Genomic DNA, 18,460 nt, shown 5'->3' on the forward strand with positions numbered 1-18,460 from the left:
CAACAACAACAAAGACTGGAGAGAATGAGAAAAGAAAACTGTGAAAGAAAGAAGAAAGGCTTTACAAAATAACTTTATCACTCCACAAATTAGAAGTAACTCCAGAGGTAAACAAATATCATTTGGAAGCCCAATTACAACAAAGTGAATCACAGCATAAGAATTAGTGAGTCCCAATCAGCTCACACAGAAGGAGGTAGTGAAGGAAAAGCAGAATTAAGAATTGGGTGACAAAACAAATGCTTTAAGATGCAATATTACAAAGTTTGAGACCTGGAGAGACTTGATGATTGGTTACTGAAGTAGAAAAAGAGCACAGAGTCCCCTAACCCTAAAACTGAACCAGATAGGTAAAGTGGGATGGGGCAACAAAGAGAAAGGAGGGAGCAGAAAAACTCTTAAGCTCACCCACTTAAAAACAAGTAGAAAGGCAGACAAAATTTGAAGTGTGACAGGAACAGCAGGATTCTTAGAACAAATAGCTTAAAACCAAATCTGAAAAGAAAACTGAACTGGAGTCCACAGTCCTTCCACCCCTTAAAGTTATCCCTTAAATCACCATGGGCATTTTCCATACCTAGACAGCTGCATCAAAGAACACAGAGTTCCTGTGCTCATAGAGTTGCTGCACTCAGTCAGTCACCAGGATCCTCACCACCACTAAAAGGATCTGATAGAGGGTAAGAGGTACACAGTGACCCATGACACTTATAGGGACACTCCAGATTCTGCATCCTGAACTCCTATGCACAATAAAAACAACCAATATACAACACTGCACCCTCCAAGCAGACAACTTCAAGCCCCTGAGCTGACAAACTGGAACTGCCTGGAGGAGGTTCACAGCAACTTGCTAATTGGCTCCTATGCCCCTGTAATATGAACAGATCCACAGCCAAAGAATGATGGTAATTTCCTAAATGTCCAAACTCCACTGAAATCTAAATCAAAATTCAACAAGGTTTTTCTTTGCCTAAGCATGGTTTACTATAAACAACTCTAACATCAACTTAGATAATATATATAACTCTTTAACTTGAATGATAGTTGTTACCCAATAACTAACATTGTACCCTCAACCCATTTGAAAATATTTCATCCAATGGTTTAAAGCATTAATTGGAATCAATCCTATCTTTGCTTTTCTAGATCTAGCTGATAAATGTTCCTCTTACCCCTAATTCATCTTCTTACCTTATCTGCTACTATTTCAAATATACAACATCTATTTCTCTATATATCTGGGTCTGAATTACCCTTTTATAACTTTACTCTCTTTTTCTTATTTTCAGTATCTCTTTTCCCTCTCCGTTTGCCCAATCTTTCTCCTTTCCCCCATTTAGCCCTCATTTAAGTATAGTAATCTTACTAAATTAATTACCCATTTTTTTGCCTATTACAGAAGTTTATTCCAAGTTTACACTGGATTTGAGGAACCATAAAAAACAAAAAGCAAGAAGTTTTAGTTTCTCATAAGGTTGAACAGCATGAGACTTGGCACAGAAGCAAATATAATAAAGAGGGTGGCACCTCCGAAAGTAGTGCTGATATTGGGATAAGTAGAAGTCAAACATAGTATAAAAAATTAAAAATCAATATGTGGATATTCAACCTACCCAGGACTCTTAAGAGAAAGAAACTCACAAAATAGTCCCTCCCTTAAAAGAAGAAGTGAGAATTATACCCATACAAAGGTAGACATACAAACAGTATGAAAAGGCAAGAGAATAAACTACCCCAAATTTCCTATAATGCTTCGACTGACTTCATCAACACTATAGTAGAGGAAATATCAGAGAAATAATTTAGAAAGTTCATAGTTAAAATGTTCTATGACCTAAAGGAAGATTTAAGAAGTGAAACTGAAAGAAAATACAAGAAGTAAAGATTATTTCAATAAAGATTAAAAAAATTCTGAAAAGGCATCAAATGGAAATGTTAGAAATGAAAGACTCAAGAAACCAAATTAAAAACTTAAATAAAAGCACCATCAATAGATTAAACTATTTCAAAGATAGATTTTTCAGGCCTCAAAGACAAAGTATATAATCTTGAAAATAAAGCTGATGATAAAGAAAAGAGGTTAAGAGACCATAAACAAAATATTTTTAAAAATGTGATAATATTAAATGACCAAATTTAAGATTCATTTGGATACATGAAGGCTCTGAAATTTGAGCTAAAGGGATGCACAGTCTTTTGAATAAAATAATACTAGATAAATTTTCAAACCTTAAGAATGAGATAGAAATCCAAATAAAAGAGGCATAAGAATTCCAATTATAGAAAAATCACAATAGATCCACTCTAAGACACATTATAATGAAAATGCCTAACATAGAAAATAAGGATAGAATTATAAAAGCTGCAAGAGAAAAATGATTGGTCACATTTAGAGCTAAACCAATCCAAATTTCAATTCATTTCTCAACCCATACCCTGAAAGTCAGGAGGACTTGGAATAATATATACCAAGCTCTGAAATAAAATTGATGCCAACCAATAATTCCATAGCAAGCAAAATTAAGCTTCAGAATTGAAATTTAATTAAAAACCTTCCATGATAAATAGAGCCAATAGAATTTATAATTAGAAAGCCTGACTTACAAGATACACTCACAGGAAAATTTTGTGAAAGGAAATGAAGAATAAATGATAAGCAGATAATCATGCTCCTGGAAAGCCGGGAGATAGAAAAAAATGATAAGCAGCATAGGAATGAAGTGTACTAGTAGAATAGTCAAAGGAGAATCAAGTCCAGTTTAAACATTAAAAATAAAAGAAAATGAGCATGAAAATCATCTCTAAATAACAAATTTGAAGGTAAATGGTTGAAAATCTTTAATCAAAAAACACAGGTTGGCAGATTGAATTAAAAACAGGACCCAACATTATGCTGTCTCCAAGAGACTCACCTTACAGGCAAAAACATCCACAGACTGAAGACGAAAAAATGAAAAAGACATATCGTTCAAATTTTACTCATGAACAATCAGGGGCAGCTCTTCTCATATCAGATAATGTGGACATTAAGACATAATAAATCAGAAGAGACAAAGAAGGTCACTTCATGCTGCTTAAGGGAGCATATCAAAAACATAATGATTGTAACTATTAGTCCCCCAAACAAAAGAGCATCTACATACATCCAACAAACAAAATTTTTGATTTAAAAAATAAAATCAATATTATAAATCAACAAAACACTAATACTAGGTGATTTTAACACACCTTTATCATCACTGTATAGATCCTTCAAACATAAACTAAATAAGGATTTTACAGAATTAAAAAAATAAAATTAATAAGTGGAACTAATAGTCATCCATGAAATAAGTGGAACTAATAGTCATCCATGAAATATTTCATCAATCAATGACTGGTTTCACTTTCTTCTTCTCAATAGCACGTGGAAATTTTTCTAAAATAGACCATGTTTTAGATCATAAAGCAAATCTTTGCAAAATAGAGAAAATACCTTGCATTGTATCAGATCATAAAGGAATGAAGTTAGAAATCAATGATAATATTTTTTAAAAAAACCACTTTAACACCAGGAAATTAAATACTACACATTTGAATGATGAATGTATAGTAGAAGAAATCAGAGGAGAAATAAAAAGAATTATAAGTAAATGAGAATAGTAATACAACAAAATCTCTAAGTTCATAGCAATGAGCTCATATATTATAATAATAGAAAGATACCAAATAAATAATTGATCATTACATCTCAAGGCCATAGAAAAACAAGAACAAATACACCAACACCAAATCAGTAGAAGATAGGAAATAATGAAAACCAGAGCAGAAATCAATGAAATTGAGAATAAAAAAATGATCAGAGAGATCAACATAAGAAAGAATTGGTTTTTTGAAAGGATAAACAAGATTGATAAACACTAACAAAAAGAAAGAAGGTAAAAAAGAACAAAATTCAGGATGAAAAAGAAAAAATCACCACAGAATCTATTTTGAAAATTTATATCCCAATAAGCTAGAAAATCTTGACAATGTTGACAAAAACATATTAAAAAGTGCATCAAGATCAAGTTGGTATTATCCCAGATACTCAAGTTTGGCTCAACATACAGAAACTGATAAGTGTAATTTGCTATATAAATAGACTTAAGGACAAGAATCACATGATAATATCAATAGCTGCAGATAAACCATTTGACAAAGTACAGCACCCAGTCATTTTGAAAAACTACAGACAGAAGAAATTTAACTGAACATTAAAATGCTATATATGACAAACCCAATGCCAACATTATACTGAATGGAGTAAAACTGAAATCACTTCCTCTAAAAACAGAAACAAGGCAAGTATGCCCACTTTCACAAGTCCTTTTCAAAATAGTCCTTGAAATTCTAGCCAGAGCACTCAGGCAAGAGAAGGAATGTGTAGAAATGCAAATGTGAAAAGAAGAATTCAAATTATCTCTGTATGTTGGTGATACGATACTACTATATTTAGAAGACTCAAATAACTCCAGCAGGAGATTTTGAGAACTCATAAGTGAATTCAGTAATGTAACAGGATATAATATCAACACTCGTAAATCAATCATAATCCTATACTCTAATGATGAATCAATTAAAAATAAATTAGAAAGACTATTCTATTCACAATAGTCTCAAAATACTTGGGAATAAATCTAACAAAAGTGGTGAAGGATCTCTAAAAAAAAAATATAGAACTCTTAAGAAAATAGCTGGGTTCGGTGGTGCATGCCTGTAATCCCGGTGGCTTGGGAGGCTGAGGCAGGAGAATTGTGAGTTCAAAGCCAGTCTCAGCAAAAGGGAGGCAGTAAGCAATTCAGTAAGACCCTTTCTTTAAATAAAATACAAAATAGGGCTGGGGATGTGGCTAAGTTCTTGAGTTCTCCTGAGTTCAATCCCTGGTACCACCCTCCCCCCTCAAAAAATAAAGAAAATAATTGAGGAAAACCTTAGAAGATGGAAAAATCTCTCATATTCTTATATAGGCAGAATTAATATTATCAAAATGGCATTCTACCAGAAGCATGTACAGATTCAATGCAAATCCCATCAAAATTCCAATGACAATCTTCACAGAACTATAAAAAGCACTTATAATATTTATTTGGAAAAATAAAAGACCCAGAATAGTCAAAGCAATCCTAGGCTAGAAAAGCAAAGCAGGAGGCATCACAATATCAGATCTCAAATTATAGTACAAAGCTATTGTAATAAAAACAGCTAGCACCAAAACAGGTATGAAGACCACAGAATAGAATAGAAGACACAGAGACAAACCCACATAATACAATTATCTTATACTAGACAAAGGTGCCAAAAACATATGTTGGAGAAAAGATAGCCTTTTTAACCAATGGTCCTGGAAAAACTGGAAATCTATACGGAATAGAATAAAATTTAACTCCAACCTCTCACCCTGCAAAAATGTCAACTCAAACTGTATTGGAGACCTAGGAATTAGACCAGAAACCCTGCACCTGCTAAAAGGAAATGTAGGCCCAACACTCCAACAAATCAGCAAAGGAACTGACTATTTAAATAAGACTCCTAAAGTGCAAGAAATAAAATAAATTCAGTAAGTGGGATGGCATCAAGATAAAGTTTATGAATGGCAGAGGAAAGAATTAAGAGCATGAAGAGAAAACCTACAGAATGGGAGAAAATGTTTTCTATCTGCTTCTCAGAGCATTGATATCCAGAATATACAAGAATTAAAAAAAAATTAACACTAAATAAATAAATGAACAAATTAGTAAGTGGGCAAAGAAGTTAAACAGATACTTTTCAAAAGGAGAAATACAAACTATCGATCAATACATGAAAAGTGTTTAATATCTGCTAATCAAGGAAATGCAAATTAAAACTACATTGAGATTTCTTCTTGATCTAGTTAGAGTGGCAATTATCAAGAATACAAGTAAGGGGCTGGGGATGTGGCTCAAGCGGTAGCGTGCTTGCCTGCTATGCATGTGGCCCAGGTTTGATCCTCAGCACCACATACAAAGATGTTGTGTCCACAAAAAACTAAAAAATAAATGTTGAAAGTTCTCTCTCTCTTCCCCCCCATCCCGCCGCCCTTCTCTCACTCTCTTAAAAAAAAAAAAAAAAAAGAATACAAGTAACCATAAATGTTGATTAGGATGTGGAGAAAGGTACATTCATACATTGTTGGTGGGACTAAAAATTAGTGCAACCACTCTGGAAAGCAGTGTGGAGATCCTTTTAAATACTAGAAATGAAAGTATCCTTTCACCCAGTTAGCCCACTCATTGATATGTCCAAAACATTAAAATCATATACTATAGTGATAAAGTCACATCAGTGTTTATAACAGCACAATTCACAATAGCCAAGTTATGGAATCAAACTAGGTGCCCATCAAGAGATAATTGGGCAGGAAAAAATAATGTGGTACAAATATGAAATGGAGTTTTACTAAACCATAAAGAATGACATTATGCCATTTGCCAGTAAATGGATGGAACAGAAGTCTATCATGCTAAATGAAAGTAACCTGTCCCACGAAGCTTAGGTTCAAATGTTTTCTCTGATATGTGGAAGCTAATCCAAAATAAGAAAATGAGAAGAAAGTTCAGTGAGATAGACAAAGGAGGATGAAGAGGAGAAGGAGGGGTGAGATAAGGAGAGACAGTGGAATGAGTCTGACCAAACTTTCCTATGTGCCTATATGAATAAACAACAGTAAATCCTCCCATCATGTAAATCCAAAAGACATTAATTTTAAAAAACTATAAGTAAATAGCTGAAGTCTCAGTAGAGTAGAGGGAAGGATACAGGGCAGGGAGGTTAGAAGGGGAAGCGAAAGCACTGGGGACTGAACCAGAACAAACTATATTCCATGCTTTTCTAATTATGTCAAAATGAATTGTAGTGTCATGTGCAACTAAAAAGAACCCATTTAAAAAAATCCTTGAATTCTTGTCATTTATGAAACACAGAAGTGATTTCAGAAAACAATACAACAATGTCCCCCAGAAGAAGAAAGGGGAAGAAAAGTAAAAAAGGAAAGAAATAAACAACAACAAGAAAAGTGCAAAGACATCAAATGATCTGTGTTTTTGAGCAATGAGGGTGGGCTCTCTCCACATAGACCAATTCCACCCCAGGATTAGACCACGGTTAAGATTATTTCTTCACTTAATTTACCCCTTTAAAGATGGAATCTGGACACTTCTTTTTATCACTACAGAAAGCAGCCAGTTTTGACCACACACATTTTAGGAAACTTCTGATTAAGGTCATATTGCCCACACAGGGAAGTCCTCTTTCCTGGTTATGAATCTGTCAGTAATTTTCACATTACTTTGGAATCTGCCACTTCACAGAGACCTAACTTTTCAATGACCTTTTTGATTCGCTTATTTTTTCTCTTCTTTGACATAGTTGTTGGAAGTCGAAGAGAAGCTGAGAACCACATGTTTTCTCTCACTGTCAGGGTGCTCATTACGATATCATCCTGAAGGAAAATGTACTTTCAATGAGTCATACTGAGTCTTTTCTAAGACCATCACTCCAGTGAATGTTTAAGTTTGTTCACAGAAATAACAAACCCATGGAAAATTTCTAGGTAATGGTGAACTTTCAACTCTAAACATTTCAGTGACTCCACAAAGCTTCAGAGCCCAGGGAATAATTTTCCTTCCCTACCTTCACACCCAGATGGAGCACAGGTGATTATGGTGACTACTAAGCACTTCCAGAATACTTTATATGAGGATTTGACAGGGGCATCTTTTAGGAGAAAAAGAGAAGTGAAGGAAGGGCAAAAGGGCAACAGTAGACCCTTTGGAAATGATTCAAAGTTAGAATTGTTACCATTGCCTACAGGTTCATATTCCAGATCCTTTCTTCCTCTCCTTAACCTCTTTGTCAGTCTTAAGGGAGATGATGTAAATTTGGTGTAAATAAGATTGGTTCCTTAAGCATGTTCAATTGGAAGCATGGTATACTACAAGCCAAGGCTCTTGCCCATATAGAAACAGGGGAAACCTAAAAGGAAAACCTACTCATACTTACCTGTACCACATATCCTGAATTGCATTGGAAATTGTCAGGGTGAGGTACTTCATGTACCCAAACATTTTCATATAATACTCTTGGTTCTTTCCTTGCAGCTAAGATATCTAATAACCTATAAAAGGACACACATGTTGTGAGATTTTTCCTCACTACAAAGGTCACATCTCTCACCTATTCTGAATCCAAATTCTGTTCAGGTTAGAAAGTGAACTAGCCAAAATATTCTGTGGTTTAACATATGTGTGTACATGTACGCAAATACACAAATTCTTACTTTCCTTTATCATGTGGTATAAGAAAGCCAAAAAACATTAAAGCAGGATATCATTGGCTTATCCCGTACAGATCTTCCAAGTGACCCTCACCTTTATGGATCCAACCCAAGCAATAGGAGCCTTTACCTCTGAGGTAAGTCCCACTGAGACCTTCAGCTCCTTATCTACACTTTTAATATTATTCCCTTATTTTCCTTTCTCATTATCTCATAATGAGGTCAACTGCTTTGTGCTAATTGCTTTATCATGCTGTGTTTGTAATGCTGAACTTAATAAGAATTTCTGGTCCTAGGATCAAAACCATAAGAGTCCAAATGCACATTATCCACAAGACAAAAGCAGACATGAAAAGAAAATGCATGTGATTTGTAAAAGCACACAGAAACAGCACCAAAAGACTTATTTGTGCTTTCTGTTATACTCACAATGATTTGCCTCCACCTTGGTGTCCCACGATGGCATTAAGGCCAGGTTTCATGATCACACTGTAAACACAAAAACATACTGATTTATTATTTTACTTTTTAAAGAGTTCTATAGCTTTAGGGGCTACATTAGATATATTATTGAAGGCTAATGAAATTGCAGACATATAACAAGAATCAAATTTTAAGGAAAAAAATAATTGGTTAAAAATAGTCTAGTATACATAGGATATGAATCACTAGTCAAGACCTATGAAAGAAAAGCCTCAGATCCTTGAAAATCCCTTTCATTTATTTATGAAGCCACTAATCCCTAAATAGAAATGACACATTCTATATCAACAATCTGTGAAATTCTTGTAAATAATCTCCATTCCTCTTACTCCTCTTAAACAGCTTCTGAATAATGCTTGATGATCAGCCTCTTCAAATTCCCTGGCCTGTTTCCCAGTCAAGAAACACACAATTAATTAATCAATGATTTGTAGACTATCAGGAGTAGTGTTCTCACTTTTAAAATCTAATCAGAACAAAAGAATCAATACATCTTAAATAAAAATAAAAGACTGGAATGAAGCACTCTAGAGTATAAGAAACTATCACCTGTTCTTCACATTTGAGAAAAACACCTTACCAATTAAAAAAGCAAAACATGCCCTAGGATAGATGATTTACTGCTTTGTTCAGGATCTGATAAATGGACTGGAAAATGATCTGTGTAGAATTAGGAGACATCCCTCTAGCATGGATGTCATTTGGGGATGTGCAGGCACAAAACAGACACAATTGTGCTTCAATCTAATTAAGTGTGTATGTGAGGGTAGTGAGTATTCAGATAGAGAAGAAGGGGGTGATGATGGCAGTGTTGACTGTGCTAAGACCCAAAATGAAGTCAAAGAGGCTGAATTTTTTCCTAAATATAAGAGGTAAAACTACTAAGAAAATTAACTGGAGGAAGAAGAACTAAGGGCAGGGACATTGCAGATGCACAGGAATGATCAAAGAGCAGTCTGACTTAGCCCATTCAGAACACTGGTGTCTATGCCAGTCTCTCTTTAGAACTGTTAGGTACCTCAAAATGTGTGCTCCAGTGCCCCACAGCACTCACACCACTAGGACTTTGGCATTCATGGCTGGTGCCACCTAATTTGTCTCACAATGATACTAGGGCAGCTGGGGGCTGAGGTTAAATGTACCTTTCACTTTGCTTTTTAACTAGGAACAACTCACTCAATGACTGAACTAATATAATGAGAGTGTGATAAACCAGGAACAAGATGTGACACAGAAAATTCTTATTCTTTTGGAAACCTTCCTCCCCCAGTGTAAAGATACACAAATGACTGGGTACATCTGGGGGTCAACATCAATGCTAGCATGTATAAAGTCTTGGGTTCAATCATTAGCAAACTCCCAAATTAAAAATGCTTGGGTACACTCTCAAAGTGCATTTGTATATAGTTCCTAATGATCTTCTTTATTCATATCTACCTAGAAACTGCTTCTAAAATTAGTAGGAAAAGCCTTCTCATTCCCTAAGTCTTCATTTAGTGCCTGGAAAACTTCCCAGGTTTTTAAGATATATACTCAAGGAAAGATCAAGCCATCCTCAATGATTCAACCAAAACCAAATGTAAATATGTAAAGGCAAAGTATTTCACAGATACCACTGTTTGGTTTTCTTTGACACTAAACCCAGTGTTTCAGAAAATGGTAGTAGTGTAGTTTCCCAAATGCCACAGTTCCAGTGTGGAGCAGTAGCTAATTCCATATCCATTGAGGTAGCTGGAAAGGATAAGCAAGGTAAATGAACCCTCACACAGAGTGTATTTTATATCTATTCAACCTGCACATATTCAAAGCATGGTACAATCACTTCTTTCATCACAAAATCTGTAGGGACAAACATATTTTAATTACTATATTCACAAAGGCTCGTTAGCTTTTCATATGTCAAGTCTATCTAATGTAGTAAAAGATCAAAGCCCGTTATCCACCATTTCTCTCCTTATTCTCCTAGTCAGGATTTCCTAAACCAACACGACAGAGACAAGAAGTAGGCAAGATAGCAGGTGTTGCTGCATGGACAGAGATCCCATCCTAATACAGTCAAGGCCTCAGCCCAACCAGCCCTCAGATCCTCACCATTTCTTTTCCACCCATGCCTCAACATTTTCTATGCTACCTTATCACTTCCTTGATCTGAAGGGAGTTGCTGGCATTAACAAAGAAGTATAAAGTCACATAAAAATATCTAGAAAACAGAATGAATGTCTAATTCCATATAGATCTGCAGCCACATTGAGTCAAAGTACTCTTTTATAACCACTCTCCAGCCTTGGGGAGCCAGGAAAAAGTTTTTGCTTTGTTTAGGAAAAATTTTTCCCTTAGGACACAAACAGAACTTATAGTGATGGTATCTATGCAAAGCCAAATTCACATACTAACATCATATATGGGAATCAGAGACTCACAAATATCAGAAAAAAGTTGATACCCATAAAGGTCAGTATCTGAACTCACAGAGGTACATGTGGTAGTGATAGGTTACATAGAAATACTCATTGCCCTCCTACTCTAGATCCCATTTCAACATTGCACTTTGAGTTCTGAATTTGTTGTGAGATGAAAAGAATAAAAATCATAATTGCCATGTACTTTAAAAATATAATTATTTATTCCCAAATGAATTAAAATCATCATACTACAGTAACACAACCACATCAACATTTATAGCAGCCCAATTCACAATAGCTAAACTATGGAACCAACGTAGGTGCCCTTCAACAGATGAATGGATAAAAAAATATGGTATATATATACAATGGTATATTACTCAGCCTTAACGAAGAATGAAATTGTGGCACTTGCTGGTAAATGGGTGGAGCTAGAGAATATCATGTTAAGCAAAATAAGCCAATCCCAGAAAAAACAAAGGCTGAATGTTTTCTTAGGTATGTGAATGCTAATTTACAATAAGGAAGTGGGGGCTAGGGAAAAATAGAGTGGACTAGGCAGAGGGGAGTGAAGGGAAGGGAGAAGATACAGGGGTCAGAAGGTTAGTAAAATGAATTGGACATTATTACCCTGCCCTATGTGCATTTATGATTCCATGACTGGTGTTATTCCACATCATATACACCCAGAAGAATGAGAGGATATACTCTATTTCCATATGATGTGTCAAAATGCAAAATTCTACTGTCACGTAAAATTGTTCTAATTAGAACAAATAAAAAATAGTTGATTTAAGATTATAAATTCTTATTACTCTGTACTTTAACTATATAACTTCAATTAACTTACATCTTATATTTAAATATGTTCTACCTGTCTTTATTATAATAAGTGATAAGTAAATTATTATAGAACAATTATAACTATCATAAAGAGACAATTTTAACGCAACCATTCATTTAACCCAGGTATGTTTGAAAAGAAAAGTACTTTCACAATATACTAGCATTTTAACCTTCTTGCTTCTACACTATAAAGAATATAAAGTGCACAGGTACCTAAAATGCATCTGTTTCAGACAGCACATTGTACTTCATAGTTTGGAAAGTTCAGAGTTACAATTATATACCCAAGATTAAAAAACAATGATACAGGCATCCTTCCACCCAAACACAAGGCTTACCCATGAAAAACTAAAGACCTATTAATTGTTCAGTTTCTTAAATAAATATTGATATACGTTTTACAATCATTTTTAGAAATGGTGTGTCAGTTCAGTTCTTTTCAAACTAAACATACACTTAAAGATGATTCAATCATTTCAGTCCTAGTTTAGCCAAAATATGTGAAAGCATATCTTAATATGTCTGTACACAGTCTTGAACACAATATCCAAGACCTGTATTCATTGTTGGTCAATATAGTTGTCTTTTAAAAAGTTCATGCACATACTTGATATTCCATAGTTCTTTTTCCTCAGTTGTTTTCTGATCAAATGGAAAGCCTTTCTTCTCTTTTACATGATAAGAGACATTGTGAAAACTCAACACAGGCCCTTTCTTATCACTGGAAGTTGTCTCAGGGAGGTCATCAGAGTTTCTTTGGGACATGGAAATTGAACACAGTTCATTACTGGAAGACATCTGGATAGTTCTGTCTTTCTGTAGAAAGAAAAGCATTTGTAAGTTGATAGTCCATGTAAATCAAATTTTAAACACTAGATAACAACATATGAACACATTTAAATGAGGATCCTTTAAATTGTGCTGCAGTGAGTAGGTTCCTTTGTAAAGAAGACCCCACATCACTGTGATAAAAAGAACTTTAGAACCTATAATGGGAGGCAGATCCGAACTAGATTACCTGCACTCCAATTAGATGTCACATTCCCAAATTAAGGTGTCCTAATAATTAAACAGTATGAAAATTATTCAAAACCCAGGAAGGCAGAAAAATGTAAATAATTATTAGTTTTGTCTGGCTTGAAAATCATAATATGATACAACCTCAATTCAGGAAGAGCCTAGAGGAGCATCATTCAGTGGTTGTATTTGTTTAATGTTAGTGTTTATAATATTTTTACTACCAAAAGGAACTTATTCTAGCATTCTGGGGGGGGAGAGATTTCTCTGAATTTATAGTTGTACAACTTTGGTTGTTGTGCACCTTCAATCAGCAAAGTAGGTAAACGCCAACATTCTTTTGCAATGACATTATTATTTCCTTCATGCACAAACATATAAAAATTATGAACTAAATCAAACCAATAGTTAAGCAGTTCAAAGCTTTAGAGCAAAAGCAAATATTAAGTTAAAAATATTTCATTACAGAAATTACAAAAGTTCCCTTAAAGTATTTAATCAGAATTCGACCTGTGGCTGAACTAAGCTTGTTAAATTGGTTTTAAGTGCTAACTGCAATAATCCTAGCCCTCATTTTTAAAAGCCAAAGACATTCATGAAGAACTTTATCTTTGCCTATGGTGGACTAGCTGCTCCAAACTAATCATCCTCTCGAGAACAACCATAGAAGCAGAGAGAACATGAGAAGGAGTGTGTGAAGAGTTCTCTGATGAGAGCAAGAAAGCCAATGGAACTGGAGGAACCAAAATTGTGTGGGCTCTCTCTCATCCAGCGAGTAGATCCACAGAACAGGGTAGAGGAGAGTGTGACTGCAGAATTGCTAATCACGACCTCTGGAGACCAAGCAGGAAACAGATCTGATTTTATTGCACAGTTACCATGTATATATACTCAGGCAGTAGCTAAGCAGATTACAGGCAGCTACCAATGCAATTTCTGCTACCTGTCCTTGCAGTGACCAATTGAGGAGTGGACCATGGAGGAAGCACGGGGATTGCAACACATGACCTCATGCCCAGGGCTATGCCTACAGGGTAAAAGTTCTGTTGCTCACATGCCTAGCACAAGAGAAGTTGCCTGCCACTCAGAAATCCTTGGTGTATGCCAGGTATGTAGGCCTCCATGCAGAAAATCCTAGCAAGCAAGGAACAGCAATGGGAAATCCCAGAAACCTGTGCCTTTTCCTCTTTGGGGTTTGCAAATTCAAACTTTTACACACAGGGCACCACTCAGGAGCCAAGCAGAAATAAGCTGCTAGAGGCATTGTCCAGGAAGCCCCTAGTATATCTGAGCAAATATCTCAACAGTCTTTCATCCAGGGAGACAAAATTTGGAATGGTGAGCCAGTAAAGGTGAGGATTCCTAGAAAACCAAGCTTTCGAGATCTCAGAAAATTATGTCCTGAGAATACAGGAAAACCCAAAAGAGACCATTCTCTGCTCAATCTAGGTCATCACTCTTAAAAAGATATCATCACCCAGATGGAGTGGCACATATTTTTGATCTTAGCAACTTAATAGACTAAGGAAGGAAGGTAGGCGGACCTGCGACCAACGGGCAGGTCAGGCCCAGCAACCTGCGGAGTGACAGAGCTGCCCCACGTGCCTGCAGGGTAGGCAGACCTGAGACCCACCAGCAGGACAGGTCCAGCGGCCTGCTGAGGGGCAGGTCCGCCCCCTCCCCCAGTGCCTGCAAGGTAGGCAGGACTGTGACCACCAGCAGATCAGGCCCAGCAGCCTGCTGAGGGGCGGAGCCGCCCCCTCCCCCCGCACCTGCAAGGTAGGCGGACCTGCGACTCACCGGAAGGTTAGGCCCAGCAACCTGCGGAGTGACAGAGCTGCCCCACGTGCCTGCTGGGTAGGCGGACCTTCGACCGACCGGGAGAGCAGACCTAGCGGCCCGCCAGCGTGGTAGACAGATCACCCCAATTGGAGGAGGATCACAGCCACTACCTGCCCTGCAAGGGAGATTTTTCAACTATACAAGAGCAATATAAATAAATAGAGAGAAAATTTCAAAAACACAACAGTTTCACCAAGCAGAAAGAAACATGAGCAGTATGAAAAGACAAGGAAAGAAAGGACCACAAGCAATGCAGGTCAAGTCAACTTTAGAAGAGGTAATAGCTGCAACAGATGGAATGTCAGATAAAGAGTTCAGGATATACATGCTTCAGATGATCTGGAGTCTCAAGGAAGACATGAGACAGCAAAATCAGACAATGAAAGATCACATTGACAAGGAACTACATAAACAAATCCAGGAAGTAAAAGATCAATTTCACAGGGAGATAGAGGAAATAAAAAACAAACAAATAGAAATCCTAGAAATGCAGGAAGCAATAAACCAACTTAAAAACTCAATTGAGAATACTACCAGCAGAGTAGATGACTTAGAAGATAGAACATCAGACAATGAAGACAAAGTATTTCAACTTGAAAAGAACAAAGACAGCTCAGCAAGTCTGCTAAGAAACCATGAGCAGAACATCCAAGAATTATGGGATAATATTAAAAGACCAAACTTAAGAGTCATTGGGATACAGGAAGGCACAGAGCTCCAAACCAAAGGAATAAACAATCTATTCAGTGAAATAATATGAGAAAACTTCCCAGACTTGAAGAATGAGACAGAATCCCAAATCCTAGAAGCCTAGAGGACACCGAATGTGCAAAATCATAAGAGATCCACACCTAGACACATTATAATGAAGATGTCCAACATACAGAATAAGGAGAGAATTTTAAAAGCTACAAGAGAAAGGAAGCAGATTACATTTAGGGGTAAACCAATCAGGATAACAGCTGATCTCTCAACACAGACTCTGAAAGCTAGAAGATCCTGGAATAACATATTTCAAACACTAAAAGAAAATGGATTCCAACCAAGAATCGTGTATCCGGCGAAATTAAGCTTCAGGATGGAAGATGAAATTAAAACCTTCCATGATAAACAAAAGTTAAAAGAATTTGCAGCTAGAAAACCATCTCTTCAAAAAATCCTTGGCAAAACATTACAGGAAGAGGAAATGGAAAACAACAATGAAAACCAACAGTGGAAGGTAGGACAGTAAAGGGGGGAAATAATCAAAGAGGAAAACAAATCAGGTTTAGTAGCATTAATAAACAAATATGGCTGGAAGAACAAACCATATCTCAATAATAACCCTAAATGTTAATGGCTTAAACTCACCAATTAAGAGACACAGGCTAGTTGAATGGATCACAAAACAAGACCCAACAATATGCTGCCTACAGGAGATGCATTTGATAGGAAAAGATATACATAGACTGAAGGTGAAAGGTTGGGAAAAATCATATCACTCATATGGACTGCAGAAACAAGTAGAAGTGTCCATACTCATATCAAATAAAATAGATTTCAAGCCACAGTTAATCAAAAGGGATAAAGAGGGACACTACATACTGCTCAAGGGAATCATACACCAACAAGACATAACAATCATAAATATATATGCTCCAAACAATGGTGCTGCTATTTTCATCAAGCAAACTCTTCTCAAGTTCAAGAGTCTAATAGACCACCATACAATAATCATGGGAGTCTTCAACACACCTCTCTCACCACTGGACAGTTCTAACAAACAAAAGTTGAATAAGGAAACTATAGAACTCAATAACACAATTAACAAACTAGACTTAATTGACATATATAGAATATGCCACCCAACATCAAGCAGTTACACTTTTTTCTCAGCAGCACATGGATCCTTCTCAAAAATAGATCATATATTATGTCACAGGGCAACTCTTAGACAATATAAATGAGTAGAGAAAATACCATGCATCTTATCTGATCATAATGGAATGAAACTGAAAATCAACAAAAAAAAAACAAGGAAGGAAAAATCATGGATCACTTGGAGAATGAACAATAGGTTACTGAATGATCAATGGGTTTTATAAGACATCAAGGAGGAAATTAAAAAATTCTTAGAGTTAAATAAAAACACAGACACAACATATCGGAATCTATGGGACACATTGAAAGCAGTTCTAAGAGGAAAATTCATTGCTTGGAGTTCATTCCTTAAAAAAAGAAAAAAACCAACAAATAAATGATCTCATACTTCATCTCAAAATCCTGGAAAAAAAAAGCAAAACAACAGCAAAAAAAGTAGAAGGCAAGAAATAATTAAAATCAGAGCTGAAATTAATGAAATCGAAACAAAAGAAACAATTGAAAAAATTGACAAAACTAAAAGTTGGTTCTTTGAAAAAATAAATAAAATTGACAGACCCTTAGCCATGCTAGTGAAGAGAAGAAGAGAGAGAACTCAAATTAATAGCATACAGGATGAAAAAGGCAATATCACAACAGACACTTTAGAAATACAGAAGATAATCAGAAATTATTTTGAATCCCTATACTCCAATAAAATAGAAGATAGTGAAGGCATGGATAAATTTCGTAAGTCATATAATCTGCCCAGATTGAGTCAGGAGGATATAGACAACCTAAACAGACCAATATCAACTGAGGAAATAGAAGAAACCATCAAAAGATTACCATCTAAGAAAAGCCCAGGACCGGATGGGTATACAGCAGAGTTCTACAAAACCTTTAAAGAGGAACTAATACCAATACTTTTCAAGCTATTTCAGGAAATAGAAAAAGAGGGAGAACTTTCAAATTCATTCTACGAGGCCAACATCACCCTAATTCCGAAACCAGACAAAGACACTTCAAAGAAAGAAAACTACTTACCAATATCTCTAATGAACCGAGATGCAAAAATCCTCAATAAAATTCTGGTGAATCTGATACAAAAGCATATCAAAAAAATTGTGCACCATGATCAAGTAGGATTCATCCCTGTGATGCAAGGCTGGTTCAATATACGGAAATCAATAAATGTTATTCACCACATCAATAGACTTAAAAATAAGAACCATATGATCATCTCAATAGATGCGGAAAAAGCATTCGACAAAGTACAGCATCCCTTTATGTTCAAAACTCTTGAAAAACTAGGGATAACAGGAATATACCTCAACATTGTAAAAGCAATCTATGCTAAGCCTCAGGCTAGCATCATTCTGAATGGATTAAAGTTGAAGGCATTCCCTCTAAAATCTGGAACAAGACAGGGATGCCCTCTCTCACCACTTCTATTTAATTTAGTCCTTGAAATACTAGCCAGAGCAATTAGACATACAAAAGAAATTAAAGGCATAAAAATAGGAAAAGAAGAACTTAAATTATCACTATTTGCGGATGACATGATTCTATACCTAGCAGACCCAAAAGGGTCTACAAAGAAACTATTAGAGCTAATAAATGAATTCAGCAAAGTGGCAGGATATAAAATCAACACACATAAATCAAAGGCATTCCTGTATATCAGCAACAAATCCTCTGAAATGAAAATGAG

The 18,460-nt window shown here is 35.8% G+C and overlaps 1 protein-coding gene across 1 annotated transcript in view; it reads right to left on the reverse strand.

The window, feature by feature from the left end:
• LOC101960085 (broad substrate specificity ATP-binding cassette transporter ABCG2) overlaps positions 1-12,846 on the reverse strand; it is a 41,921-nt gene extending 29,075 nt beyond the window's left edge. Inside the window, 4 exon segments of the mRNA XM_078020730.1 lie at positions 7,331-7,483; positions 8,044-8,158; positions 8,747-8,806; positions 12,656-12,846. Of these exon segments, the coding sequence (XP_077876856.1) occupies positions 7,331-7,483; positions 8,044-8,158; positions 8,747-8,806; positions 12,656-12,846 (519 nt within the window).
• Positions 12,847-18,460: the final 5,614 nt, after the last annotated feature.

This window comes from Ictidomys tridecemlineatus, chromosome 9, assembly GCF_052094955.1.
Source record: "Ictidomys tridecemlineatus isolate mIctTri1 chromosome 9, mIctTri1.hap1, whole genome shotgun sequence".
In the NCBI taxonomy this organism is placed as follows: Eukaryota; Metazoa; Chordata; class Mammalia; order Rodentia; family Sciuridae; genus Ictidomys; species Ictidomys tridecemlineatus.